This window comes from Neoarius graeffei, chromosome 13, assembly GCF_027579695.1.
Source record: "Neoarius graeffei isolate fNeoGra1 chromosome 13, fNeoGra1.pri, whole genome shotgun sequence".
Classification (NCBI taxonomy): Eukaryota; Metazoa; Chordata; class Actinopteri; order Siluriformes; family Ariidae; genus Neoarius; species Neoarius graeffei.
The window spans coordinates 71,825,308-71,848,486 of NC_083581.1; the positions used below are offsets into that span (position 1 = coordinate 71,825,308).

The window sequence follows — 23,179 nt, forward strand, 5'->3', positions numbered from 1 at the left end:
GACCGCCAAACTTTCGCGTCTTACCACGTCTCACCAAGTTTTAATAACGGCCGGGACACTGATTATCACGTGTTTTTCACATGTGTTGCACGTCTTTACCACGTGTGCCGGCCGTGGTTGTCCGCGGTCTAAAGTTTTGAGCAGTCCAAAACTTTTTGCCGCGTCCGACGCCGTTCCGATTTTCCCCTGCGTCCTGTCACGTCTGTATATCGACTGTAACACGTCTTAACTTCGACATCAACACGAACAACATCGTCTGCTTCACGGGAGAGCACTTTTTGACGGGTTTTGGCCATGATAAAGCCGTAACGCGCTGTGTGACCGGGCCTTAATGCTCTGGCTGGAGATAAGGAGACTCATGGCTTGCTTTGTGCAGGTTTCGCAGTAGGACCCAGAGGATCCTTCATCACTGAAGTTGGACAAGCACACCTTTATGTGAGTGCAACAAATCAGGTTGTGGAAGAGAAAAAAAAAAAGAAAGAAAGAAAAAGTCGCCACAAAGTAATTCTTCTCAGCTTGAGGAGGGGAAAAAAAAATCCCCTTCCGCTTTGAGCCTGTCAATTGGCTCAAACAAAACACTTGACAGGAAAACACAATGGTTCCTGCTGTCAGAGCTGTCAGACTATATAAGGATGCTCTCGGACAGGTAGCGCATCCTAACGGCTCGCGCGCACCGGCACCGTGGATGTAGGGACCTGCGGAGACTGACAGGACAGGATGAGCGCGTCCGTAGCGGTGTACAGGACCGTTTATACCGAGGACCGGTTCAGACAGACGTACGGTACTACCGAGGCCAAACCGCGCGAGCGCCTCCGGGACAAAGTGTGCGCGCGCTGCCGGTGCGCTCAGCTCCACTGCCTGCACCTGCTCAAACAGCGCGTGCCCATTTTCAACTGGCTGCCCAGATACCGACTCCGGAAATGGATTTTAGGAGACACGGTGGCGGGACTGACCGTCGGGATTCTACACATTCCCCAAGGTAGAGTTCCTCTGACAGAACACCTGAGTTTCGGATAAATAACAACAACTCAGTGTTTATTAATAAGATGACGTCATGGTGATGAGACTAGAAATATGCAACATCTTCTTTTTCTCCTCTTCTTTTTCTTCTTCTTCTCGTTTCCCCCCTCCCGGTTACCTGGCAGGACTCGTTCAACTCAAAATTCCCCAGTTTGCATGTTTATCAACTCGTGACGTCATTAGTAGCCAATTATCAGGTGTTAATTTACGTCAAAATAAAGCGACGTCAAGTTGTCACGTGCACTGTCAGAAACAGGTAGTGGATATACTATACACTACCGTTCCAAAGTTTGGGGTCACCCAGACAATTTTGTGTCTCATCTCCTCATCCTTCTACAGGGTCGCAGGCAAGCTGGAGCCTATCCCAGCTGACTACGGGCGAAAGGCGGGGTACACCCTGGACAAGTCGCCAGGTCATCACAGGGCTGACACATAGACACAGACAACCATTCACACTCACATTCACACCTACGCTCAATTTAGAGTCACCAGTTAACCTAACCTGCATGTCTTTGGACTGTGGGGGAAACCGGAGCACCCGGAGGAAACCCACGCGGACACGGGGAGAACATGCAAACTCCGCACAGAAAGGCCCTCACCGGCTACAGGGCTCGAACCCGGACCTTCTTGCTGTGAGGCGACAGCGCTAACCACTACACCACAGTGCTGCCCCACAATTTTGTGTTTTCCATGAAAAGTCACACTTTTATTTACCACCATAAGTTGTAAAAATGAATAGAAAATATAGTCAAGACGTTTTTCTGGAGCATTTAATCGACCCCACAAATGTGATGCTCCAGAAACTCAATCTGCTCAAAGGAAGGTCAGTTTTATAGCTTCTCTAAAGAGCTAAACTGTTTTCAGCTGTGCTAACATGATTGTACAAGGGTTTTCTAATCATCCATTAGCCTTCTGAGGCAATGAGCAAACACATTGTACCATTAGAACACTCACTGCAAAACCCGATAAGGTCACTGAGCTCAAAAATTTTATTGAAACCGATTGCGTAAAAATTTTTGAGGTAAGTAACTTACCTCAAAAATTTTTACGTAATCGGTTTCAATAAAAATTTTTGAGCTCAGTGACCTTATCGGGTTTTGCAGTGCTGGAGTGATAGTTGCTGGAAATGGGCCTCTATACACCTATGGAGATATTGCACCAAAAACCAGACATTTAGTAGAATTTAGCTAGGATAGTCATTTACCACATTAGCAATGTATAGAGTGGATTTCTGATTAGTTTAAAGTGATCTTCATTGAAAAGAACAGTGCTTTTCTTTCAAAAATAAGGACATTTCAAAGTGACCCCAAACTTTTGAACGGTAGTGTGTGTATATATAGGCAGCACGGTGGTGTAGTGGTTAGCGCTGTCGCCTCACACCAAGAAGGTCCGGGTTCGAGCCCTGTCGCCGGCGAGGGCCTTTCTGTACGGAGTTTGCATGTTCTCCCCGTGTCCGCGTGGGTTTCCTCCGGGTGCTCCGGTTTCCCCCACAGTCCAAAGACATGCAGGTTAGGTTAACTGGTGACTCTAAATTGACCGTAGGTGTGAATGTGAGTGTGAATGGTTGTCTGTGTCTATGTGTCAGCCCTGCGATGACCTGGTGACTTGTCCAGGGTGTACCCCGCCTTTCGCCCGTAGTCAGCTGGGATAGGCTCCAGCTTGCCTGCGACCCTGTAGAACAGGATAAAGCGGCTACAGATAATGAGATGAGAAAAAAAAAACTTTGAATCTTGAATCAAAGATGACCTCATTGACCTGAGGACAAATAAAAAGTTACGAAATGAATTCAACTCGAACAGTCTTGGAGAATGCTCGTGTGCATTGATGGTCTGGTAAAGCGAGCTATGAGTGCCCTGATTCCCTTTGCTACCTTTTGTGAATCAGCGTTTTCACTTTTACTTGTTTCTATCAAAACGAAAAGTCGAAATAAACTGGATGTCAAAGATGACACCTTGTCAAAGACCGCTCCGCAGTTTTATATTCTTATTCAAGGCAAGCAACAACAACCTTCTCGTTGAAATAAAGTCGATAACGAGAGAGTAGATGTTGTAGTAGTAGTAGTACTTTGTGTATGTCATATGTATGAGACAACAAAATCTCAATTAATAAAGTATGTTATACAAATTGCATGCAAACTTGTGTTTATGTGAATATTTCTGGGGAAGGGGGTCCAGAGCTTTCATCGGATTCTTAAACGGGTCCGTGACTCAAAAAAGGTTAAGAACAACTGGTCTAGTGAGTTCTCCATTTTGTAGTGCGGTCTGAATGTATCCTGAGAATTATTACACCCTCTATAGATATTAGGCGGCATGGTGGTGTAATGGTTAGCACTGTCACTTCACAGCAAGAAGGTTCTGGGTTCGAGTCCCAGGGCTGACAGGGGCCTTTTTGTGTGGAGTTTGCATGTTGTCTGGTGCTCCAGTTTCCCCCAAAGCCATGCGGGTTAGACTAATTGGTGGCTCTAAATTGACCGTGTGTGTAAATGGTTGAGAGGATTAATATAATCCTCTATAATAATCCAGTAGAAGGCAACGGGAAACCACTACTGTAATGTTCCCTAGATATTTTGATGGCTGAAGCTGTAGTGACGTGCCACATGATAGCGGACTCGTAGTATTCCACAATGCACTGTGAAAAGTATACACACCATCATGCATTGCGGTCATGCTGAAAGAGAAAATAAAACAGTGTGTTGAGATGAATGGATGGAGGAAGAAACACGTTCAAGTACAATTAAAAAATAGTTAGCGTGTCCGACTCTTGACTGGGAGATCGCGAGTTCTGCTTGCCATTGGGTCATACCAAAGACCATCATAAAAATGGTACCTACTACCATCTGGCAAGGCACACTGCAATACAGATGTGAGTGGAGAATCAAACCCTTGAGGTTACCAGAGAGGCTGAGGGCTATGGAAACGGAGATTGGCACCGCACCTACTGTATATGACTTAAAGAGTTGTGGACAGGAGAAGACCAGATCCTGGCGTGAGAGGGACTTTGACTTGAAGATACAAGAATAAAAGTTAGAGTGCAGAGTGAGGAATTAATCAAAAGCCTCAAATTTGATTTAGGAGAAGAAAAAGTATTCAGCCTTGATTTAAAAGCACTGAAAGATGGAGCAGACACAAAGTACTTTGTATTTATTAATGTGGGAAATATGCTGGGTATAATATGGAGTTATTATTTTGAACGAAAACCCACCGGCCGACTGATCCGGCACGTTTTAATTGTGTGACAGTAATGATTTAAATAACAGCGCGGCGGAGTAGTGTCAAAGTGTTGTTTTTTTTTTTTTAATTTATTTACTTTTTTTCCTTTTTCATTTTACCAATGAGCTCACTATATAGTCCTCTATACAGAATTCCCTAGATAGTGACTAGGGAGTAGTGAATGAGTGAGTGAGTGAGTTCGGACATAGCTCAGGAGTCCATTTCTGTCCCACAAGGTACAACTAATACACTAATGTACCCCCTAGGGCTCATTATTGGACCTCAAGGTAACTATGTGTACCTAAAGGCCAAAAAGGTCCATATATATTCCCATGCAGTATACCGTACAAAGAGTACAAGTGAGTACCTTAGAGGGAGGGAACTGCCCCAGTGACAAGCCATTGTACCCCTAAAGGTACAATAACGTACTTTATTTTCTGAGAGTGTGGTACTGAGGTGCTCGTTACATTACACACTAATAACATTATACAACACTGATTAGTATTATTTCACGAATCGTTATACATAGTGAAATAAATCAGTCAGTCTGTTCAAATTGGCATGGAGCCTTTTTATTCCTAGGATTTTACACCAGCAGAACGTGTTCAGGCCAGGATTTATAGGTGTACTTATTTTTGAATTATTATTATTATTATTAGCAAACACGTGTCATCTGTCTGTCGTCCGTCTTTGTAATCCATCCACAGTTTACAAAAATCACTACTCCTCCGACACGACTGATCAGATTTCAATCATGCAACGTTCCCCAGGTGGGTGTGCGTAAAAGTTGTCAAGATGGTGGCGCCACCTGTCATATTTACGATTTTCACGGGCGTCTGAAATTTCAAACTCGCACACAGTAACAGTATGAGTTCCAGCCTCATCGAGGCTGTTTTTGAGGGTCGAATTCAACCGACCAGTCAAACTACAATAAAAAAAAAAACAATAATAACTACACTTTGATACTTTAATAATGGTGGATTTGTGACTTCCATAACTGTTAAAAAAAAAATCATCACAGACCTCATTGTTTCATTTCATGTACCTTTTTTGTTTTAAAAGAGCTCTTGTCTTACATGAGGCTATATGATCTTTTATAGCTTGAATGCTCCTGTCGGTCTGGAAAGTCATTTGATCTACAGTGTTGTGCAGAAGTCTTAGGCACATGTAAAGAAGTGCTGTAGACGAAAAATGAAACGAAATGTTTCAACGTTAAACAGTAATCGGTAAGCTATAATAAATGAAATAGTCAGTATTTGATGTCCTGACCCTTTTGTTAATAGTCTCAGGTCCAACGAGTGCAGTTTTATGCGGAAATGAGCTGTAGGTTTTACTGAGCATCTTCCAGAACCAGCCACAGTTCTTCTGGACACTTTGTCACACTCGCTTCTTCATTTTGCACAAAAAAAAAAAAGCAGCCTTCATTATGTTTTCTTTTTTAATCTGAAAAGTGGTCTCTTATGTAATATGCTGCTCAAATATATTACAAGCTTTTTTTTTTTTTTCAGCAACATTTAATTTTGTGGTGGAAAAAACCAACAACAACGAACCGAACGTTTGGAACTTTAAAATATTTTCGTAATGTTTTGACTCGATAATGTCGAAGTCATAAAATTAGAAATCTGTCACAAAGTTTGTATGGAAAAAAACATACAGCGTCTAAGACTTTTGCACAGTACTGTATGTAAAGCAAAACGACCGAGCACTACTCACTCCAGTGGTTCTGTGTAACAGGAATGGCTTTTGCATTATTGACATCGGTGGCTCCAATCTATGGCCTGTATACGTCGTTCTTCCCTGTAGTCATCTACATGCTGTTCGGGACGGGGCGTCATGTCTCAACAGGTAAAAAAAATAAATAAAATGATCAACTTTGAGTAAGACATCCTTTAGGAATGTTTCACTAACGTTAATTGCCAATCGCTGTAGTTTTAATACGGTACAATATGACACGATATGGAATTTATAAGGTAACCTTTAACTATATGGTCACCATGATACTGAGAGTTTTCCTGTAGTGCCTCAGAATAACGATGGTTGAACCAACATATTTAATAAATGTATATTATGTGTTTAAGGCTAACTGTGCTTATTACAAATGTATGACTCTCAGTACAGTGCAGAGGAAAATAATTTGCACGATAAATTTCTTTGCACAAATCAAGAAAAGAAAAAAACAACTTGTGACTTGTAGACGTATATGCTGTATTGAGATGGATATACGGGCTAAACTGAACATATAAAACTAAGTGTGAAGTTTAGTCATGTCTCGTCATAGTAGCTATTCAAAAGCCAAATTAGTATCGGTGTGTATAAAATATATTCCCGGTATACTTTTGTATATTTTTTTTTTCCATGTATGTTTCCTATATTCTTCTTTGTGTATATACTCTGTTCTAATGTTCACGATGTATGGACCTGTCCAGGTACTTTCGCAGTCGTGAGTCTGATGACTGGCACGGTGGTAGAGCAGCTGGTGCCGACTCCTCCTGATCTGAACTGCAGTGGCCCAGAGGTCGCAGAGCTCGAAAATCAGAGGATTGCGGTGGCTTCGGCTATAGCATTCCTGTCAGGAGTGATGATGGTATGAAAATATCCGATGTACATATCTGAGAACAATTTATACACCTGGCACTTTAGTAATATATTAAATACAGTGGATGTAAAAAGTGTACACACCCCGTTAAAATGATAGGTTTTTCTGATGCAAAAAAAAAAAAAAAAAATTGAGACCGCGATAAATAATTTCAAAACTGTTCCCACTTTAATGTGACCTATAACCTGTACGAGTCAACTGAAAAGCAAACAAATCTGTTAGGGGGGAAGAAAATGTACAACAAGCTGGTTGCATAAGTGTGCGCACCCTTAAACTAATACTTTGTTGGAGCAGCTTTTGATTTAATTACAGCATTCAGTCTTTTTGGGTTCACACCTGCCATCAATTAAAACGACTCGGATTAACCCCAAATAAAGTTCAGATATTTACTCAGTTGCATCCTCCAGCAAAAGCCAGGGTTCACAGAGAGCTTACAAAGCATCAAAGGGATCTCACTGTTGAAAGGTATCAGTCAGGAGAAGGGGACAAAAACATTTCCACAGCATTATATACAGTATACCATGGAGCGCAGTGAAGACAGTCATCAAGAAGTGGAGAAAATATGGGACAACAGTGACATTACCGAGAACTGGACGTCCCTCCAAAATTGATGAGAAGACAAGACGAAAACTGGTCAGGGAGGCTGCCGAGAGGCCTACAGCAACACTGAAGGAGCTGCAGGAATTTCTGGCCAGTACTGGTTGTGTACTACATGTGACAACAATCTCCCGTATTCTCCATATGTCTGGACTATGAGGTAGGGTTAAAGATAAACATCCAGGCCCGGATAAATTTTGCAAAAAAAAAAAATCAACTCTCCCAAAAGCATGTGGGAAAATGTATTATGGTGTGATGAAACCAAGGTTGAACTTTTTGGCCAGAATTCCAAAAGGTGTAAAAACAACCCTGCACATCACCAAAAGAACCCCATACCCACGGTGAAGCATGGTGGTGGCAGCATCATTTTTTGGGGTTGTTTTTCTTCAGCTGGAACAGGGGCTTTAGTCAAGGTGGAGGGAATTATGAACAGTTCTAAATACCAGTCAAATTTGGCCCAAAACCTTCATGTGTCTGCTAGAAAGATGAAGAGGAATTTCATTTTTCAGTACGACAATGAGCCCCAAAAAGTTTTGGAACGGCCAAGCCAGATCCCAGACCGAAATCCAGTTGAAGATCTGTGGGGTGACCTGAAGAGGGCTGTGCACAAGAGATGCCCTCGCAATCTGACAGATTTGGAGCGCTTTTGCAAGGAAGAGTGGCAAGTCTGGGGGCGTCGTGGCTCAGGTGGATAAGGCGCCATACCATAAATCCAGGGACCTGGGTTCGATTCCGGCCTGAGGTCATTTCCCGATCCCTCCCCGTCTCTCTCTCTCCCGCTCATTTCCTGTCTCTACGCTGTCCTATCCAATAATAAAGGTGAAAAAAAAATCCAAAAAAAATATTGCCAAGTCTAGATGTGTCAGGCTGATAGACTCCGACCCAAAAGACTGAATACTGTAATTAAATCAAAAGGTGCTTCAACAAAGTATTAGTTTAAGGGTGTGCACACTTATGCAAGCAGCTTTTTGTATGTTTTTTATGTTCCCCCCCATGACAGATTTGTTTGTTTTTCAGTTGAATTGTACAGGTTATAGGTCACATTAAAGGTGAGAAGAGTTTTGAAATTATTTATCGTGGTCTCATAGGCTTTTCTGATTAAAAAAAATCATTTTAACAGGGTGTGTACACTTTTTATATCCACTGTATGTATTAAAACCAGGTTTAAGTTGTGTATTATGTTTGTTTTTGCCGAGCTTGATCGTGTTCTGGAACGCTAACGCAGCCTGTTTCGATGGCTTTCGTTTCCAGCTTTGTATGTTTGGCCTGCAGTTAGGTTTCCTCGCCACGTACCTATCCGAGCCCATTGTTAAGGCGTTCACCAGTGCAGCCGCATTTCATGTGACTGTCTCCCAGCTGAAGAGCATTCTGGGATTGCGGCTTCCTCGCCACACGGGAAACTTTTCCCTCTTCAAGGTTTGTGAGAGGCAGTGAAGCCTGTTGAGTTATTAGAATACTTATTATAACTATCAGTAATGGCAGGTCGTGATATTAAATATGAGGGAGGATTAAAGTTTAATATATCAATCAGTCAACAATGAAACTATGAGGGTTGAGCAATGCACTGTATCATGAGGTATTTACGGTATTCTGGATAACAAACGAGACCGTCAGTGACCGCGTAGCTCACTCCGGCCCCATCTAGTCCAGAAGGAACGATCTAAAGTGGGCCACCTTGCGCAATAAATGTTGCAAGCTATATACAGTATATACAAGCTATATATAGACGCGATTTCAAGTCAAGTTTATTTGTATAGCACTTTTAACAATAAACATTGTCGCAAAGCAGCTTTACACAATTTGAACGACTTAAAACACGAGCTAAATTTTATCCCTAGTCTATCCCCAATGAGCGAGCCTGTGGCGACGGTGGCAAGGAAAAACTCCCTCAGACGACATGAGGAAGAAACCTCGAGAGGAACCAGACTCAAAAGGGAACCCATCCTCATTTGGGCAACAACAGACAACATGACTATAACATTAACAGTTTTAACATGAAGTCAGTTTCGTTGATGTTATAAACTCTTCACTGATGGAAACTTGAGTGCAAAACTGTTCATGACAACTGCAGTCCTAAAGTTAGCAAGTCAACTGTAGTCCTCATCCATAAAAGCATTACTGTAAGAGTCCAGAGCGTCCTCCAGGTGTGACTTTCAACTGCCCACATGGGGTCGTCCTCTACAGGAGCGATGCGATGAGACTCCAACCAGACATGGCACCAGGATGGATCAGGCAGGTCTGAGGAGCAGAAGAGGTCAGCATCTCAATCCCAGGACCGACATGTAACTCAGAGGGACAGATTTGAGAGCGAGAGAGAAAACACAGGTTGTTAGGTATCCACCCTAGGAATACCGACCTATTTGCCAGAAAGAATCCAAAACGGGGAGAAGAAGCGATTTTTGTTGAACTGCTCACTCATTAAGGCTTAATTAGTCCATAACTTAATTAATAATTGTAATTAAGCAAATCTGGGTAGAAGTTATATGCAACCTAGGTACTCCTACGTTCATGCCAGAAAGAATCAAAATCAGTGAAGAATTGAGGGAGAGGAAGCGATTTGGGTGGAAACTGCTTGTTAGGGATTGATTGTTAATTGCATTTATGCAAATTTGGGTAGAAGCAATATACACCCTAGGAATACCTACCTTCCTGCCCAAAAGAATAAAAATCAGTGAAGACTTGAAAAACAGAGAGAGAGAGAAGAAGGGATTTTTGTGAAATATGGACGGCGATGGACAACACATGATGGTATAAACTCATCACTTGTCAGCCGGATGAGCTAATAAGGGAAACTGCTTCAGAAAAACACTAACCTTGTGCTTCTGTCGTCTGTCCTTTTCTGCAGTTTTTATTTCTTTAATTGAGCGATGTGTGCCATGCCCTGTTAGCCCAGCGATAGCGGCCTCCTGCTTTGTATGAAAGAAATAAGAAATAAATTGGCGCTAAGTGAATTGATTCCAGTTCAGTGACTTGATGACAAAGGCTACGTTCACACTGCAGGCTGAAGTGACTCAAATCCGATCTTTTCGCCCATATGTGACCTGTATCCGATCTTTTATTGACAATATGAACGACACAGATCCGATTTTTTCAAATCCGACCCAGGCCGTTTGGATATGTGGTCCTAATTCCGATTCCTATCCGATCTTTTCATATGCGACTTCAGTCTGAACCGCCAGGTCGCATTCATCCGACTTACACGTCATCAACAAGCCACAAACGTCACTATTCTGCGCTGAAGTAGGCGGCGGGTCTCTCAAAAAAAGTTACAACAACATGGCGCATAATCACAGGCGCAGATAGAGGGTGGGATTCGTCCCACCCAGATTTAAATTCACCTCGCTCGGTCCCCCCCACTTATAGGGAGGAAAAAACGTCTATGCTGTCTTTCTTTGCATAAGGCAAACCTCACAGAAAAATCAAAAGACTAATTACCATTCGGTTTATTGAGGTGCACAGCAGTGTATACATAGTTGCAACAATTCACATAAAACAAAACAAAGACTGATATTTGGTTGGTTGAGCTGCACAGACTGCACAGGTTGCGAGCTCGAGCTTGGTTGCTATGGTAACCCACAACAAGTTTGACAGGCATATCGGGGTTGGGGTTGGTTTGCTGGCAGCTTTGTCCCCCCCAGTTTTTTGTCCCCCCCAGTTCAAAAAACGTATCTGCGCCCCTGCGCATGACATCAATGCGAGGGACGCTTCGGGCTGTGAAGGTTCTGAATCTTCTCAATGGAAGGACGCAGAGGTTAGGGAGCTGATTTCCATTTGGGGGGATACAGGTATTCAAGCTAGATTGGATGGGTCATACCGCAACCGGGCGGTTTTACTTCCGTAAACACTGGCCATGCTCACTGCGTGTGACGCCGTCGTATCCTGCAATGCGCATGCGGAACACTTTTAGGTCGCTTTTCGTTCATACTGAGGATCACATACAAGTCGCATATATTTGTTAATGTGAACGACCTCACAAAAAAATCGGATTTCACAAAAAAATCGGAATTGAGCATTAAGCCTTGCAGTGTGAACGTAGCGAAAATGTCAGTTTTCAGTGATGTTCTATACCCTGGTGACGTATGACTTGTTAACTCTATCCCACAGACGCTGGCCTCGGTGATGGAGAACCTGCCCCATGCTAACCTCGCCGAGCTGCTGATCTCGCTGCTCTGCCTAGCTGTGCTCGTTCCCATCAAGGAAGTGAACACACGGTTTCGCCAGCGTCTGTGCACTCCCATTCCTGTGGAAATTCTCACTGTATGCTTTGAGACAACATCATAGTCTACTGTACATGATGGATAAGACGATGTGTTTTAGATTTGTCTTTTATTCTTCAGTGCTTTATTCTGTTTCTCCGCAGGTGATCATTGCTACAGGAGTCACTTATGCATCCTCTCTGGATTCCAGATACGATGTCCAGATAGTGGGTCATATTCCAGCAGGGTAACCGTCAGTCCTATTTTTGACTATTAGATCGGAGTATTTATTGTATGAACTAGTTTACATCGATTACTATAACGAGACCTTGGTAATTCCTTGCCTCTGGTTCTGTTTTGTAGGTTTCCTCGGCCTCGGCTGCCTGCTTTGCACACGGTGCCAGACATAGCCGGTGACACGGTTGCGATCACATTTGTAGGCTATGCTCTGTCTATGTCACTGGCAATGATATACGCCGATAAGCACGGCTATTCTATTCACCCTAATCAGGTAAAGCTCCATTAATCGCCCTGAAATAAAATATCATATAGTATTATCCATACAGGACACTTTTTCGATGGAATAAAAACGTGTTCTGTTCCCTTCTAGTGGGTTTCGTTCATTTGGTTCGATAGCATGCAATATTGTGAGCATATCGCTTATCTTGCATGTATTATGTCACTCTACCCAATGGAGAATGAGCATTGAATATGGTTTATGATATTGCATGGCTGTCAAGACAACATGACGTCACTCGTTGGAGATGTAAAACTAACATGCTAGCGAGCGACTGGGACAATTTGTAAACAAACATGGCCGCCAGGTTTGCTTCATTAAATACAGAAGATTTTGAGAGAATTTTGAAAGAGAAAGATGCATTGAACACCCGAAAAGAATGTGCATGTATAATAATAATAATAATGGCGGCACGGTGGTGTAGTGGTTAGCACGGTCGCCTCACAGCAAGAAGGTTCCGGGTTCGAGCCCCGTGGCCGGCGAGGGCCTTTCTGTGCGGAGTTTGCATGTTCTCCCTGTGTCCGCGTGGGTTTCCTCCAGGTGCTCCGGTTTCCCCCACAGTCCAAAGACATGCAGGTTAGGTTAACTGGTGACTCTAAATTGACCGTAGGTGTGAATGTGAGTGTGAATGGTTGTCTGTGTCTATGTGTCAGCCCTGTGATGACCTGGCGACTTGTCCAGGGTGTACCCCGCCTTTCACCCGTAGTCAGCTGGGATAGGCTCCAGCTTGCCTGCGACCCTGTAGAACAGGATAAAGCGGCTAGAGATAATGAGATGAGGTGATAATAATAATAATAATAATAATAATAATGGCGGGGCGGCACGGTGGTGTAGTGGTTAGCGCTGTCACCTCACAGCAAGAAGGTCCTGGGTTCGAGCCCCGGGGCCGGCGAGGGCCTTTCTGTGTGGAGTTTGCATGTTCTCCCCGTGTCCGCGTGGGTTTCCTCCGGGTGCTCCGGTTTCCCCCACAGTCCAAAGACATGCAGGTTAGGTTAACTGGTGACTCTAAATTGACCGTAGGTGTGAATGTGAGTGTGAATGGTTGTCTATGTGTCAGCCCTGTGATGACCTGGCGACTTGTCCAGGGTGTACCCCGCCTTTCACCCGTAGTCAGCTGGGATAGGCTCCAGCTTGCCTGCGACCCTGTAGAAGGATAAAGCGGCTAGAGATAATGAGATGAGATGAGAATAATAATGGCTTTTTTTCATGGTATATCAGATATATTCCATTCAGCTACTCATCTTCGACCAGTTCAGTATCATGCTAGCTGAATGGAATATATCTGATATTTCTGAATATGTCTGACTCAACGCCAGCCATTATTATTATAATACATTCGGAGGCGGCACGGTGGTGTAGTGGTTAGCGCTGTCGCCTCACAGCAAGAAGGTCCGGGTTCGAGCCCCGTGGCCGGCGAGGACCTTTCTGTGCGGAGTTTGCATGTTCTCCCCGTGTCCGCGTGGGTTTCCTCCGGGTGCTCCGGTTTCCCCCACAGTCCAAAGACATGCAGGTTAAGTTAACTGGTGACTCTAAATTGACCGTAGGTGTGAATGTGAGTGTGAATGGTTGTCTGTGTCTATGTGTCAGCCCTGTGATGACCTGGCGACTTGTCCAGGGTGTACCCCGCCTTTCGCCCGTAATCAGCTGGGATAGGCTCCAGCTTGCCTGCAACCCTGTAGAACAGGATGAAGCGGCTACAGATAATGAGATGAGATAATACATTCGATGGAGCAATTATAGATTTTACAAAAAGTTAAGAACAGGGGGGTTACTGACCAATATTAAATGCTGATTCTGATCGAATGTAATTCAATGTTTTGTCAATCTAGTGTTCATGTGTACAAAGTCAAAGTTCTAACAATAAAAATGGTACAAGTCCAAAAAAGCCTGAACAACAACTCAACTTGTATACAAGCTATATACAGGTAGACAGTTCAAGTTCAGAGTTACTTTTGATCGTAATTCATTGTTACATTGCAGTTGTTTGGCTTTGCTGAGTGAAGTCCACAAGTGAAGTCCTCTTGTAAAAGTCTCCGTCACTTTTCCTCACCTCCAAGTAGAACTTTGACAATATTTCCTCTATTGCTCTCTCTTCCAGTTTTTCGATGTCCATTGGTATGTTTTTCTCTTTTAAATCTGCGTGAAAAATATCTATTGAAGTTTTGTTCGCCTTTCAGGTGTTCAGCGCGCCTTTCTCTTTCAAAATTCTCTTTCAAAATATACATTACCGTTCAAAAGTTTGGGGTCACTTTGAAATGTCCTTATTTTTGAAAGAAAAGCACTGTTCTTTTCAATGAAGATCACTTTAAACTAATCAGAAATCCACTCTATACATTGCTAATGTGCTAAATGACTATTCTAGCTGCAAATGTCTGGTTTTTGGTGCAATATCTCCATAGGTGTATAGAGGCCCATTTCCAGCAACTATCACTCCAGTGTTCTAATGGTACAATGTGTTTGCTCATTGCCTCAGAAGGCTAATGGATGATTAGAAAACCCTTGTACAATCATGTTAGCACAGCTGAAAACAGTTGAGCTCTTTAGAGAAGCTATAAAACTGACCTCCCTTTGAGCAGATTGAGTTTCTGGAGCATCACATTTGTGGGGTCGATTAAATGCTCAAACTGGCCAGAAAAATGTCTTGACTATACTTTCTATTCATTTTACAACTTATGTTGGTAAATAAAAGTGTGACTTTTCATGGAAAACACAAAATTGTCTGGGTGACCCCAAACTTTGGAACGGTAGTGTAGCTTCCGCTTTTAATTTTCCGCTTTTAATGAAGCAAATCTCGCAGCCATGTTTGTGTACAAACTGTCACTCACTAGCATGGAAGTTTTACATCTCTGATGTGTCTCTTTTCCCGTTTTTCGATGTCCATTGGTATGTTTTTCTCTTGTAAATATGTGTGAAGAATATATAGTGAAGTTTTGGTAGCTTTTCGGGTGTTCGGCGTGTCTTTCGCTTTCAAAATTTTCTCTAAATCTTCCGCTTTTAATGACGCAAACCTCGCAGCCATGTTTGTGTACAAACTGTCACAGTCACTCGCTAGTGCATAAGTTTTACATCTCGGATGTGTCTCTTTTCCATCTTTTGCATATATTTAATGTGGAAGATTAAATGCGTGAAGAATATCCAGTGAATGTTTGATAGCCTTTCAGGTGTTCAGCGTGTCTTTCTCTTTCAAAATTATCTCAATCTTCCGCTTTTAATGAAGTAAACCTCGCAGCCATGTTTGTGTACAAACTGTCAGTCACTCACTAGCACAGAGGTTTTACATCTCCGACGTGTCTCTTTTCCAGTTTTTCGATGTCCGTTGGTATGTTTTTCTCTTGTAAATATGCATGAAGAATATATAATGAAGTTTTGGTAGCCTTTTGGGTGTTCAACGCGTCTTTAGTTTAAGCTTTCTGTTCATTTATTTAGTGCTTAAACCTCGCACTGGATCTTCGATCTTTCCTGGCCGACAAAGAAATTATTGTGCACTTGCGCAGCAGAAAAGTTTTGTCGTTGGATCTTCGCATCAGCTCCAGTGTGTGGTGATGTGTTGTCTTGACAATGCGCAATATTATAACAATATTGTACGCTCATTCTCCATTGGGGAGAGTGGCGTAATACATGGAGGATCAGCGATATACTAACAATATTGCATGCCATCAATAAACTCACTAGAAGGGAATAGAACATGTTTTTATTCCATGGAAAAAGTGTCCCATATGTATAATAATATCTAATTAACTTTTGGAATGACTGTCTTTAATCATTTTAAAACCAGGTTTGTGTTAGATTTTAGATTTCTAATATCCTTCTTATTTGATGAGACCACAGCACAACATCGTTAGATAAACAATTTTATTCCAGGATCAGAAATGTTGCTGTAAATATTTGAGGTAAAGTCTTAGAGAAAACAATATATATAAAGAGAGAAAATATGCTATCATAGAATGCATAAAGAATCAGGATTTATTAAGAGTAATAATCAGCTTAAACTTAACTGCATCCAACGGAAGCCGGTGACATGATGAAGTTCTTCCTCCAGCTCGCCCTGTCCAACATAGCCATATGAAGTTCTTTTCCCCTCCAGACCAGTGTCATTCTCAAGGACTTTCTTCAAAGTGATGTTTGGTCGCCCAACTCGTCTAAGCACATCTCCAATCTGTAGCAGGACTCTACTCGCAGGTTCATTCTGTCTTGACACATGCCCAACTAAAGCAAACCGCCGGCGCCTTATGGTATCAGAAAGGCAAGGATTTAACCCGTAAAGCACTCTGATTGTGTGATGCGCCTTCCAAGAAACTTTTTGGACTTTTCTCAGCATGCGAGTGTATGTGCCGTCGATTCTCTTCGTGAAAGTTTTTTGGTGACCATGACTCGGAACCGTAGAGGAGAATGGTCTCAAATGACGCCTTGAATAGTCTCATCTTCATTGCTTTCTTGATCGGAGAGACCCAGACTGATCTGTACTCATCATGTTTTCGATGAGCAAGAATACTGATGACTTGCCAGGACTATCACAGGCGCAGTTCCCCACTGTTGGAGGCAGTGTTCCCGTACCGTTGACCTCATGATTAGTTCCTCTGCTGTTTCCTCTTGTAGTACTTGAGCCTTAACTTTAAGGACTCGTGACTTGACTTGAACTTGAGCACTGATGACTCTGACTCATAAATTGGAGACGAGGACTCGGATTTTTTCTGTATTTTTTGTAACATGCCATAATAATTTGGTATAAGATATTTATATCTACATTAATTTTTATACTAATTTCGTGCAAGAGAATGCACATTCGCCTGTTCATACGTCATGTTCAGGAACAAACTAACGTTCATGGCGCTAAAATGCCTGGAGAGACGCCCCTAGGATTGTCTGCTTTGCTTCTACAGACTTCTCATGCAGTGGGAAAAAAATGCACTGCAATGTGTTCCATATGTAGAAGAACTATCGAGGAGACGACGGGGACAACCTCGAACTTCAATTGTCATTTGGCAAGACTCCACCCAGAGAAGGAAGTGACATGCTATGTTCGTTGCTCTGTTGATAGCGTGGCTTGCTGAGCGATGAACTAGCTAGTGTTAACCCTCTCTCATGTTATTTGCCCTGTTGATAGTGGGCGGGGCTTGCTGAGCGATGAATAAGTTTTTTTTTTTTATCTGTAGCCTGTTAACTAAAATGGAGCAGTCGAGCAGTAACGTTAGTCCAACACAGTAGCAGAGACGCTTTCATATAAAGGCAGCAACAGCCACCGTCAAATGGTGCTGATGGAGTCTTGTTCTCGGACTTGAACACTGGGGACTCGAGACTGGACTCGGACTCGAGGTTTAGTGACCTGACTTCAACACTGCTGAAAACTGAGACATCTGTTTGTCGGTGTTCTCAGCACAATCACCCTTCCTGCTTCCTAAATGGATCTTCGCATAACCCTGGACAGGTGGCTGCCGGGGACTATGCCTTGCCAGAGGGCAACCCGGGATTTGGTCCGCAACTGCTTATTCAATATATTCGCAGCTAAACTTCATATCTGAAGGCCGTTACTCTGTCCGCCACCTGAGGACCCGGTGTATGGGCATTTATCTTCTCCACACCACAATAACCTTTATTGCTTTCTTGATTGGAGAGACCCAGACTGATCTGTACTCATGTTTTCGATGAGCAGGGATACTGTGATGACTTGCTAGGACTATCACAGGCACAGTTCCCCACTGTTGGAGGCAGCGTTCCCATACCGTTGACCTCATCATTAGTTCCTCCACCAGTTCCTCTTTTAAGGACTCATGACTTGACTTGGACTTGAGCACTGATGACTTGGACTCGTAAATTGGAGACGCTTTCACATAAAGGCAGCAACAGCCACCGTCAAATGGTGCCGATGAAGACCCCAAAACATGCATCCTTTGAACAGAAATTACTTTCATTGTATGATTTAGAGCAGGGGTCGGCAACCTTTTTGCCATGTAGTGCCAATTAGAAATTTTCTTGTTAGTTAGCGTGCCATTCAAATAGGTGTTGTTAACTATGTGTAATTAGACACCACACATTTTAGACGGATATGGATATTTAATGCACTGAGCAAATGTAAAACACCATTGCACTTGTTTTATGCCATTAACCTCACACACAAGGTTTAAGAACACCCCCCTCCCCCATTGGATAACAACATTGCAAGCAGCTTATACAAATTCACAAAATAACATCTAAAATCTTTCAGTAGGTAACAGGCCCAAGTTATTCACAATAAAGACGTAGCAGCCTAATGGAAATGGAACTGATGAATAATAAAACTACAGAAAAAAAATTAAATAATGAGTGTCAGACAACATTGACAAGTAGCCTACATAAAGTGGCTTAACAATAAACTGCAAATTTGAAGTAGCTTTGTTACAAAATAAATGTTTTGCCTATCAGTCAATGTGATCTCTGGCCCTGCTACCCCTTACTTGGCTCCGAGATGTGGGGATGGTAATTGGTCACTTTGAGTTGGACGCATGCTTCCGAATGGCCCGTTGTCAGATGACTTCGGGAGGGGCAAAGTACATTCTTCATGTGCGAAAATATCTGGTCACACAGATATGTTGATCCGAACACTGACAATAAAGCCAGTGCGATATTGCGAAGACAGTTGAACTTTTCGGGTAAAGATGCCCAGTAGGATTCATTGGCTTTAAACAGCAGAGCTCCTCTCTCACAGTCACATCACAATATCTTGCCATCACTGCCAAACGTGCCACATCATTCACATCTACGCTTTCGTCAAATACCGCTGCATCTTTTATGCCAGTTGTTTGCTGCACCCTTACGTTTTCTGCCATTTCACCAATTCGCCGTTCAACAGTTCTGGCTGATATGGGCATGTCTTTTATTCTTGATTTTACTGTCTCTTTATTTGGCAGCCCCTCAAAGACTATCCGAGCCGGAGAGAAAGGCCTCCTTAATGTATTCACCGTCTGTGAATGGCTTTCCATGTTTAGCTATGCAGTGAGAAATTATATAGCTAGCTTCAGTGGCATTGTTTTTAGCTGAGGTAAAGACTTTTAAAGTGTGGGCTTGCTTCCCATATCCGCACACTGCGCGTGAGATTGATTGATTCGTCCCGATCTGCCTGATCTTTGAAAGTCTTTTCATGCTTTGCCTCGAAATGACGTTTAACACTGGATGTTCGACACACAACACGGTCCCTCTGAGAAACGAACCCATATTCTTTGGTCCACGAGGAGAGGAAAGCCCGAACTATCGGCTTCTTTGCCATCTTAGCGCAACTGCTGGATCAAGTGGGCCCATCTCGTGAGAAATATGGGGAGGGGGAAGTGTTGCCAGATTGGGTGGGTTTAAGTGCATTTTAGTGGGTTTTGAACATATTTTGGGCTGGAAAACGTCAGCAGTATCTGGCAACACTGGGAGGGGGGCGCTATATTGTTGTGTAGTCATGCTAAAAGAGCAGGCTCGCCATGCAACAGCCAATGACAGTTCAAGATGACGTTTGAACATTTTTAATGTGTTGAATAATTAGGTTTGTGTATCATCGTCAGTGTGCCACTGGAAATTCCTCGGCGTGCCAGTTGTGGCACGCGTGCCTAGGGTTGCCGACCCCCGATTTAGAGTATACTGTCTATCATTCAATAACCTTTTAGTGGCCCAACAAAGTATTTGAAGTGCTGAATAACTTTTCATTATATTTCTTACCACAGTCATAAGTAGTTCTAGATTTTTGAGTGTTGGGTATATAATATTATATCCTCAAAACAAGGCTTACTTTTTTACTTTTCTACTTTTCTTCCAGGAGCTGTTAGCACATGGCATTTCCAATACAGTATCTTCCCTGTTCACTTGCTTTCCCAGTTCAGGTACACTGGCCACTACTCACATCTTGGAAAGTGCTGGTGGTTGTACACAGGTAACTCGTAAGACCTTACACGCTCCAGACATATCATACCGCTTGCTTCTGTTCATTTTTCACATCCTGATCTGTAAGTTTGCTGCTTTGTTTAATTTAACTTGCTAGCTCTCAGGGTTGTTCACAAGTCTGGTGGTCCTGATTGTGCTGCTTCTCATTGGCCCTCTGTTCTACTTCTTACCGAAGGTAAGTGGTAGCATAAGGTCACGAAAATATGCATGCAAATCGCAAACGTTGGTGTGAGCAACAAGGCAGCAGTTACAGACAGGTGACAAATTAAAGGAAAACACGACGTGTTGAGGTGTTGAGCCACAACAAGCCACGAGGCCGGCTTCACTGCAACTTAGCACTGAAGGGATGGAGTACGGTTCTTCCAAAAGATATTCCCCAGATTGGTGTTTTGATGACCGTAGAAAGCACATCATGTAACATAGGTGTTCATACAGTGTCTTGCAAAAGTATTCATCCCCTTTGGTGTTTGGCCTGTTTTGTCGCATTACAAGCTGGAATTAAAATTGATTTTTGAAGGGTTAGCACCATTTGATTTATACAACATGCCGACCACTTTAAAGGTACAAATTGTTTTTTTTTTTTTATTGTGACACAAACAATAATTAAGATGGGGGGGAAAAAAACCCACAGAAATCTGGAGTGTGCATAGGTATTCCCCCCCCCCCCCCCCCCCCCAAAGTCAATACTTTTAGAGCCACCTTTTGTTGCAATTACAGCTGCAAGTCTCTTGGGGTATGTCTCTATTAGCTTAGCACATCTAGCTACTGGGATTTTTTGCCCATTCCTCAAGGCAAAACTGCTCTGACTCCTTCAAGTTAGATGGGTTGCGTTGGTGTTCAGCAATCTTCAAGTTATGCCACAGACTCTCAATTGGATTGAGGTCTGGACTTTGACGAGGCCATTCCAAGACACATAAATGTTTCCCTTTAAACCACTCCAGCGTAGCTTTAGCAGTATGTTTAGGGTCATTGTCCTGCTGGAACGTGAACCTTCGTCCCAGTCTCAAACCTCTGGCCGGCTCAAACAGGTTTTCCTCTAGAATTGCTCTGTATTTGGTGCCATCCGTCTTTCTTTCAGTCCTGACCAGCTTTCCTGTACTTGCAGATGAAAAACATCCCCACAGCATGATGCTGCCACCACCATGCTTCACTGTAGGAATGGTGTTCTCAGGGTGTTGGGTTTGCGCCACACATGTCGTTTCCCATAATGGCCAAAAAGTTAAATTTTTGTTTCATCTAACCAGAGAATCTTCCATGTGTTTGGGGAGTCTGCCACATGCTGCTGGGCAAACTCCAAACGTGTTTTCTTATTATTTTTTTCTTTAAGCAATGGCTTTTTTTCTGGCCACTCTTCCATAAAGCCCCGCTCTGTGGAGTGTACGGCTTAAAGTGGTCCTACGGACAGATACTCCCATCTCCGCTGTGGATCTTTGCAGCTCCTTCAGTGTTATCTTTGGTGTCTTTGTTGCATCTCTGATTAATGCCCTTCTTGACCAGTCTGAGTTTTGGTGGACGGTCTTCTCTTGTCAGGTTTGTAGTGGTGTCATATTCTTTCCATTTTGCTATAATGGATTTAATGGTGCTCCGTGGGATATTCAAAGTTTGGGATATTTTTTATAACCCAACCCTGATCTATACTTCTCCACAACTTTGTCTCTGACCTGTTTGGAGGCTCCTTGGTTTTCATGTTGCTTGCTTAGTAGTGCTGCAGAGTCAGGGTCCTTCCAGAACAGGTTGATTTATACAGACATCATGTGACAAATCATGTGACACTTTGATTGCACACAGGTGGATCTTAATCAAGTAATTATGTGACTTATGAAGTGAATTGGTTGGACCAGCTCTTATTTAGGGGTTTCATACGAAAGGGAGTGAATACCTATGCACACTCCAGATTCGTTTTTTCATCTTAATTATTGTTTGTGTCACAACAAAACAACAGTTTGCACCTTTAAAGTGGTCAGCATGTTGTGTAAATCAAATGGTGCTAACCCTCCAAAAATCCATTTTAATTCCAGCTTGTAATGCGACAAAACAGGACAAACACCAAGGGGGATGAATAGTTTTGCAAGACACGGTATGTGACCATGAAGCCCATAGAATTGAATTAACATCATTTGCATCTTCATTAAACCATTTGTCCTTGTCGATGGGGGTGGGGTGACCCTGGAAGAGTCCTCTTCCATCATGAAGCTTCTGTCAAATGCAAAGTGTGGAAGGATAAATCTGAAGACGGGCTCTTTATCCTCACAGGAGATCAGTTTTATTTGCAGAACAACTTCTTCAGATGGAGAATACAGGAGTGTAGTTGGAGTTCTGTTTTGGCTTTGCAACTTGGTCATGCAACTGTCAGGCTAAATATGTGAAAACGTTCCCAATTATACGCATACATAAGTTTTTAGAACATTAATGTGATAACATATTCAGAGGCGTAGCTCATAGTATGATAAAAGATTATTCACATGAAAACATGTCCAACTTATGTATGATAAGGGGTTACTACTTTGTGACATGCCACTCAGAATTTAAAACTGCAAGGAGAGCTTTATATACGGGTTATTATCCCCTGCTTGCCAAAAGGCCCGAAGGGGGATTATGCCGTGGCAATGTCCATCCGTCCGTCCCGGGAAGGGTACTCACCTTCTGGAATCAACTCCTCTCACAATTTTTGGAGGAATTTCACGAAACTTGGTAGGATTCTTTGTTAGATGACGGTAATATGTATATTGCAATTTCATTAAATTGGGTCACATTTTACCAGAGTTACAGCCCTTGATTAACAAAATTATACTTTGACAATTTCATGAGTGTGTTTTCCTTCTGAAATCAACTCCTCTCACAACTTTTGGAAGAATTTCACTAAACTTGACAAAAGGCCTTGTTCTATGTCGGTAGTACGCATATTGTAATTTTGTTCAGTGCGGTCACATTTTACCAGAGTTCTGGCCCTTGATTAGAGCAATTCCAGCGTTATGGACGTGACACTTGAACTCAAAATGGCAACAAATGACCCAGTGCATGTTTTATTGTCTCCCAGTATTTAAACAGGTGTTGCATATTTTAAGGCTGTACCATACTGGAGAAGTGATAGAACAAGAACAATTCCCATAGTACATCTAGGGCATGCCAGAAAACGCCAATAAAAGAT

At 42.7% G+C, this 23,179-nt stretch overlaps 1 protein-coding gene across 1 annotated transcript in view; it reads left to right on the top strand.

Moving 5' to 3' along the window:
• The first annotated feature begins 691 nt into the window (after window positions 1-691).
• slc26a10 (solute carrier family 26 member 10) overlaps window positions 692-23,179 on the top strand; it is a 45,374-nt gene continuing 22,886 nt past the window's right edge. Inside the window, exons 1-9 of the mRNA XM_060936998.1 lie at window positions 692-979; window positions 5,964-6,074; window positions 6,656-6,813; window positions 8,674-8,838; window positions 11,527-11,679; window positions 11,783-11,865; window positions 11,982-12,129; window positions 19,907-20,020; window positions 20,129-20,206. Of these exons, the coding sequence (XP_060792981.1) occupies window positions 718-979; window positions 5,964-6,074; window positions 6,656-6,813; window positions 8,674-8,838; window positions 11,527-11,679; window positions 11,783-11,865; window positions 11,982-12,129; window positions 19,907-20,020; window positions 20,129-20,206 (1,272 nt within the window). The 5' untranslated portion in view covers window positions 692-717. The remainder of the gene's footprint in view (window positions 980-5,963; window positions 6,075-6,655; window positions 6,814-8,673; window positions 8,839-11,526; window positions 11,680-11,782; window positions 11,866-11,981; window positions 12,130-19,906; window positions 20,021-20,128; window positions 20,207-23,179) is intronic.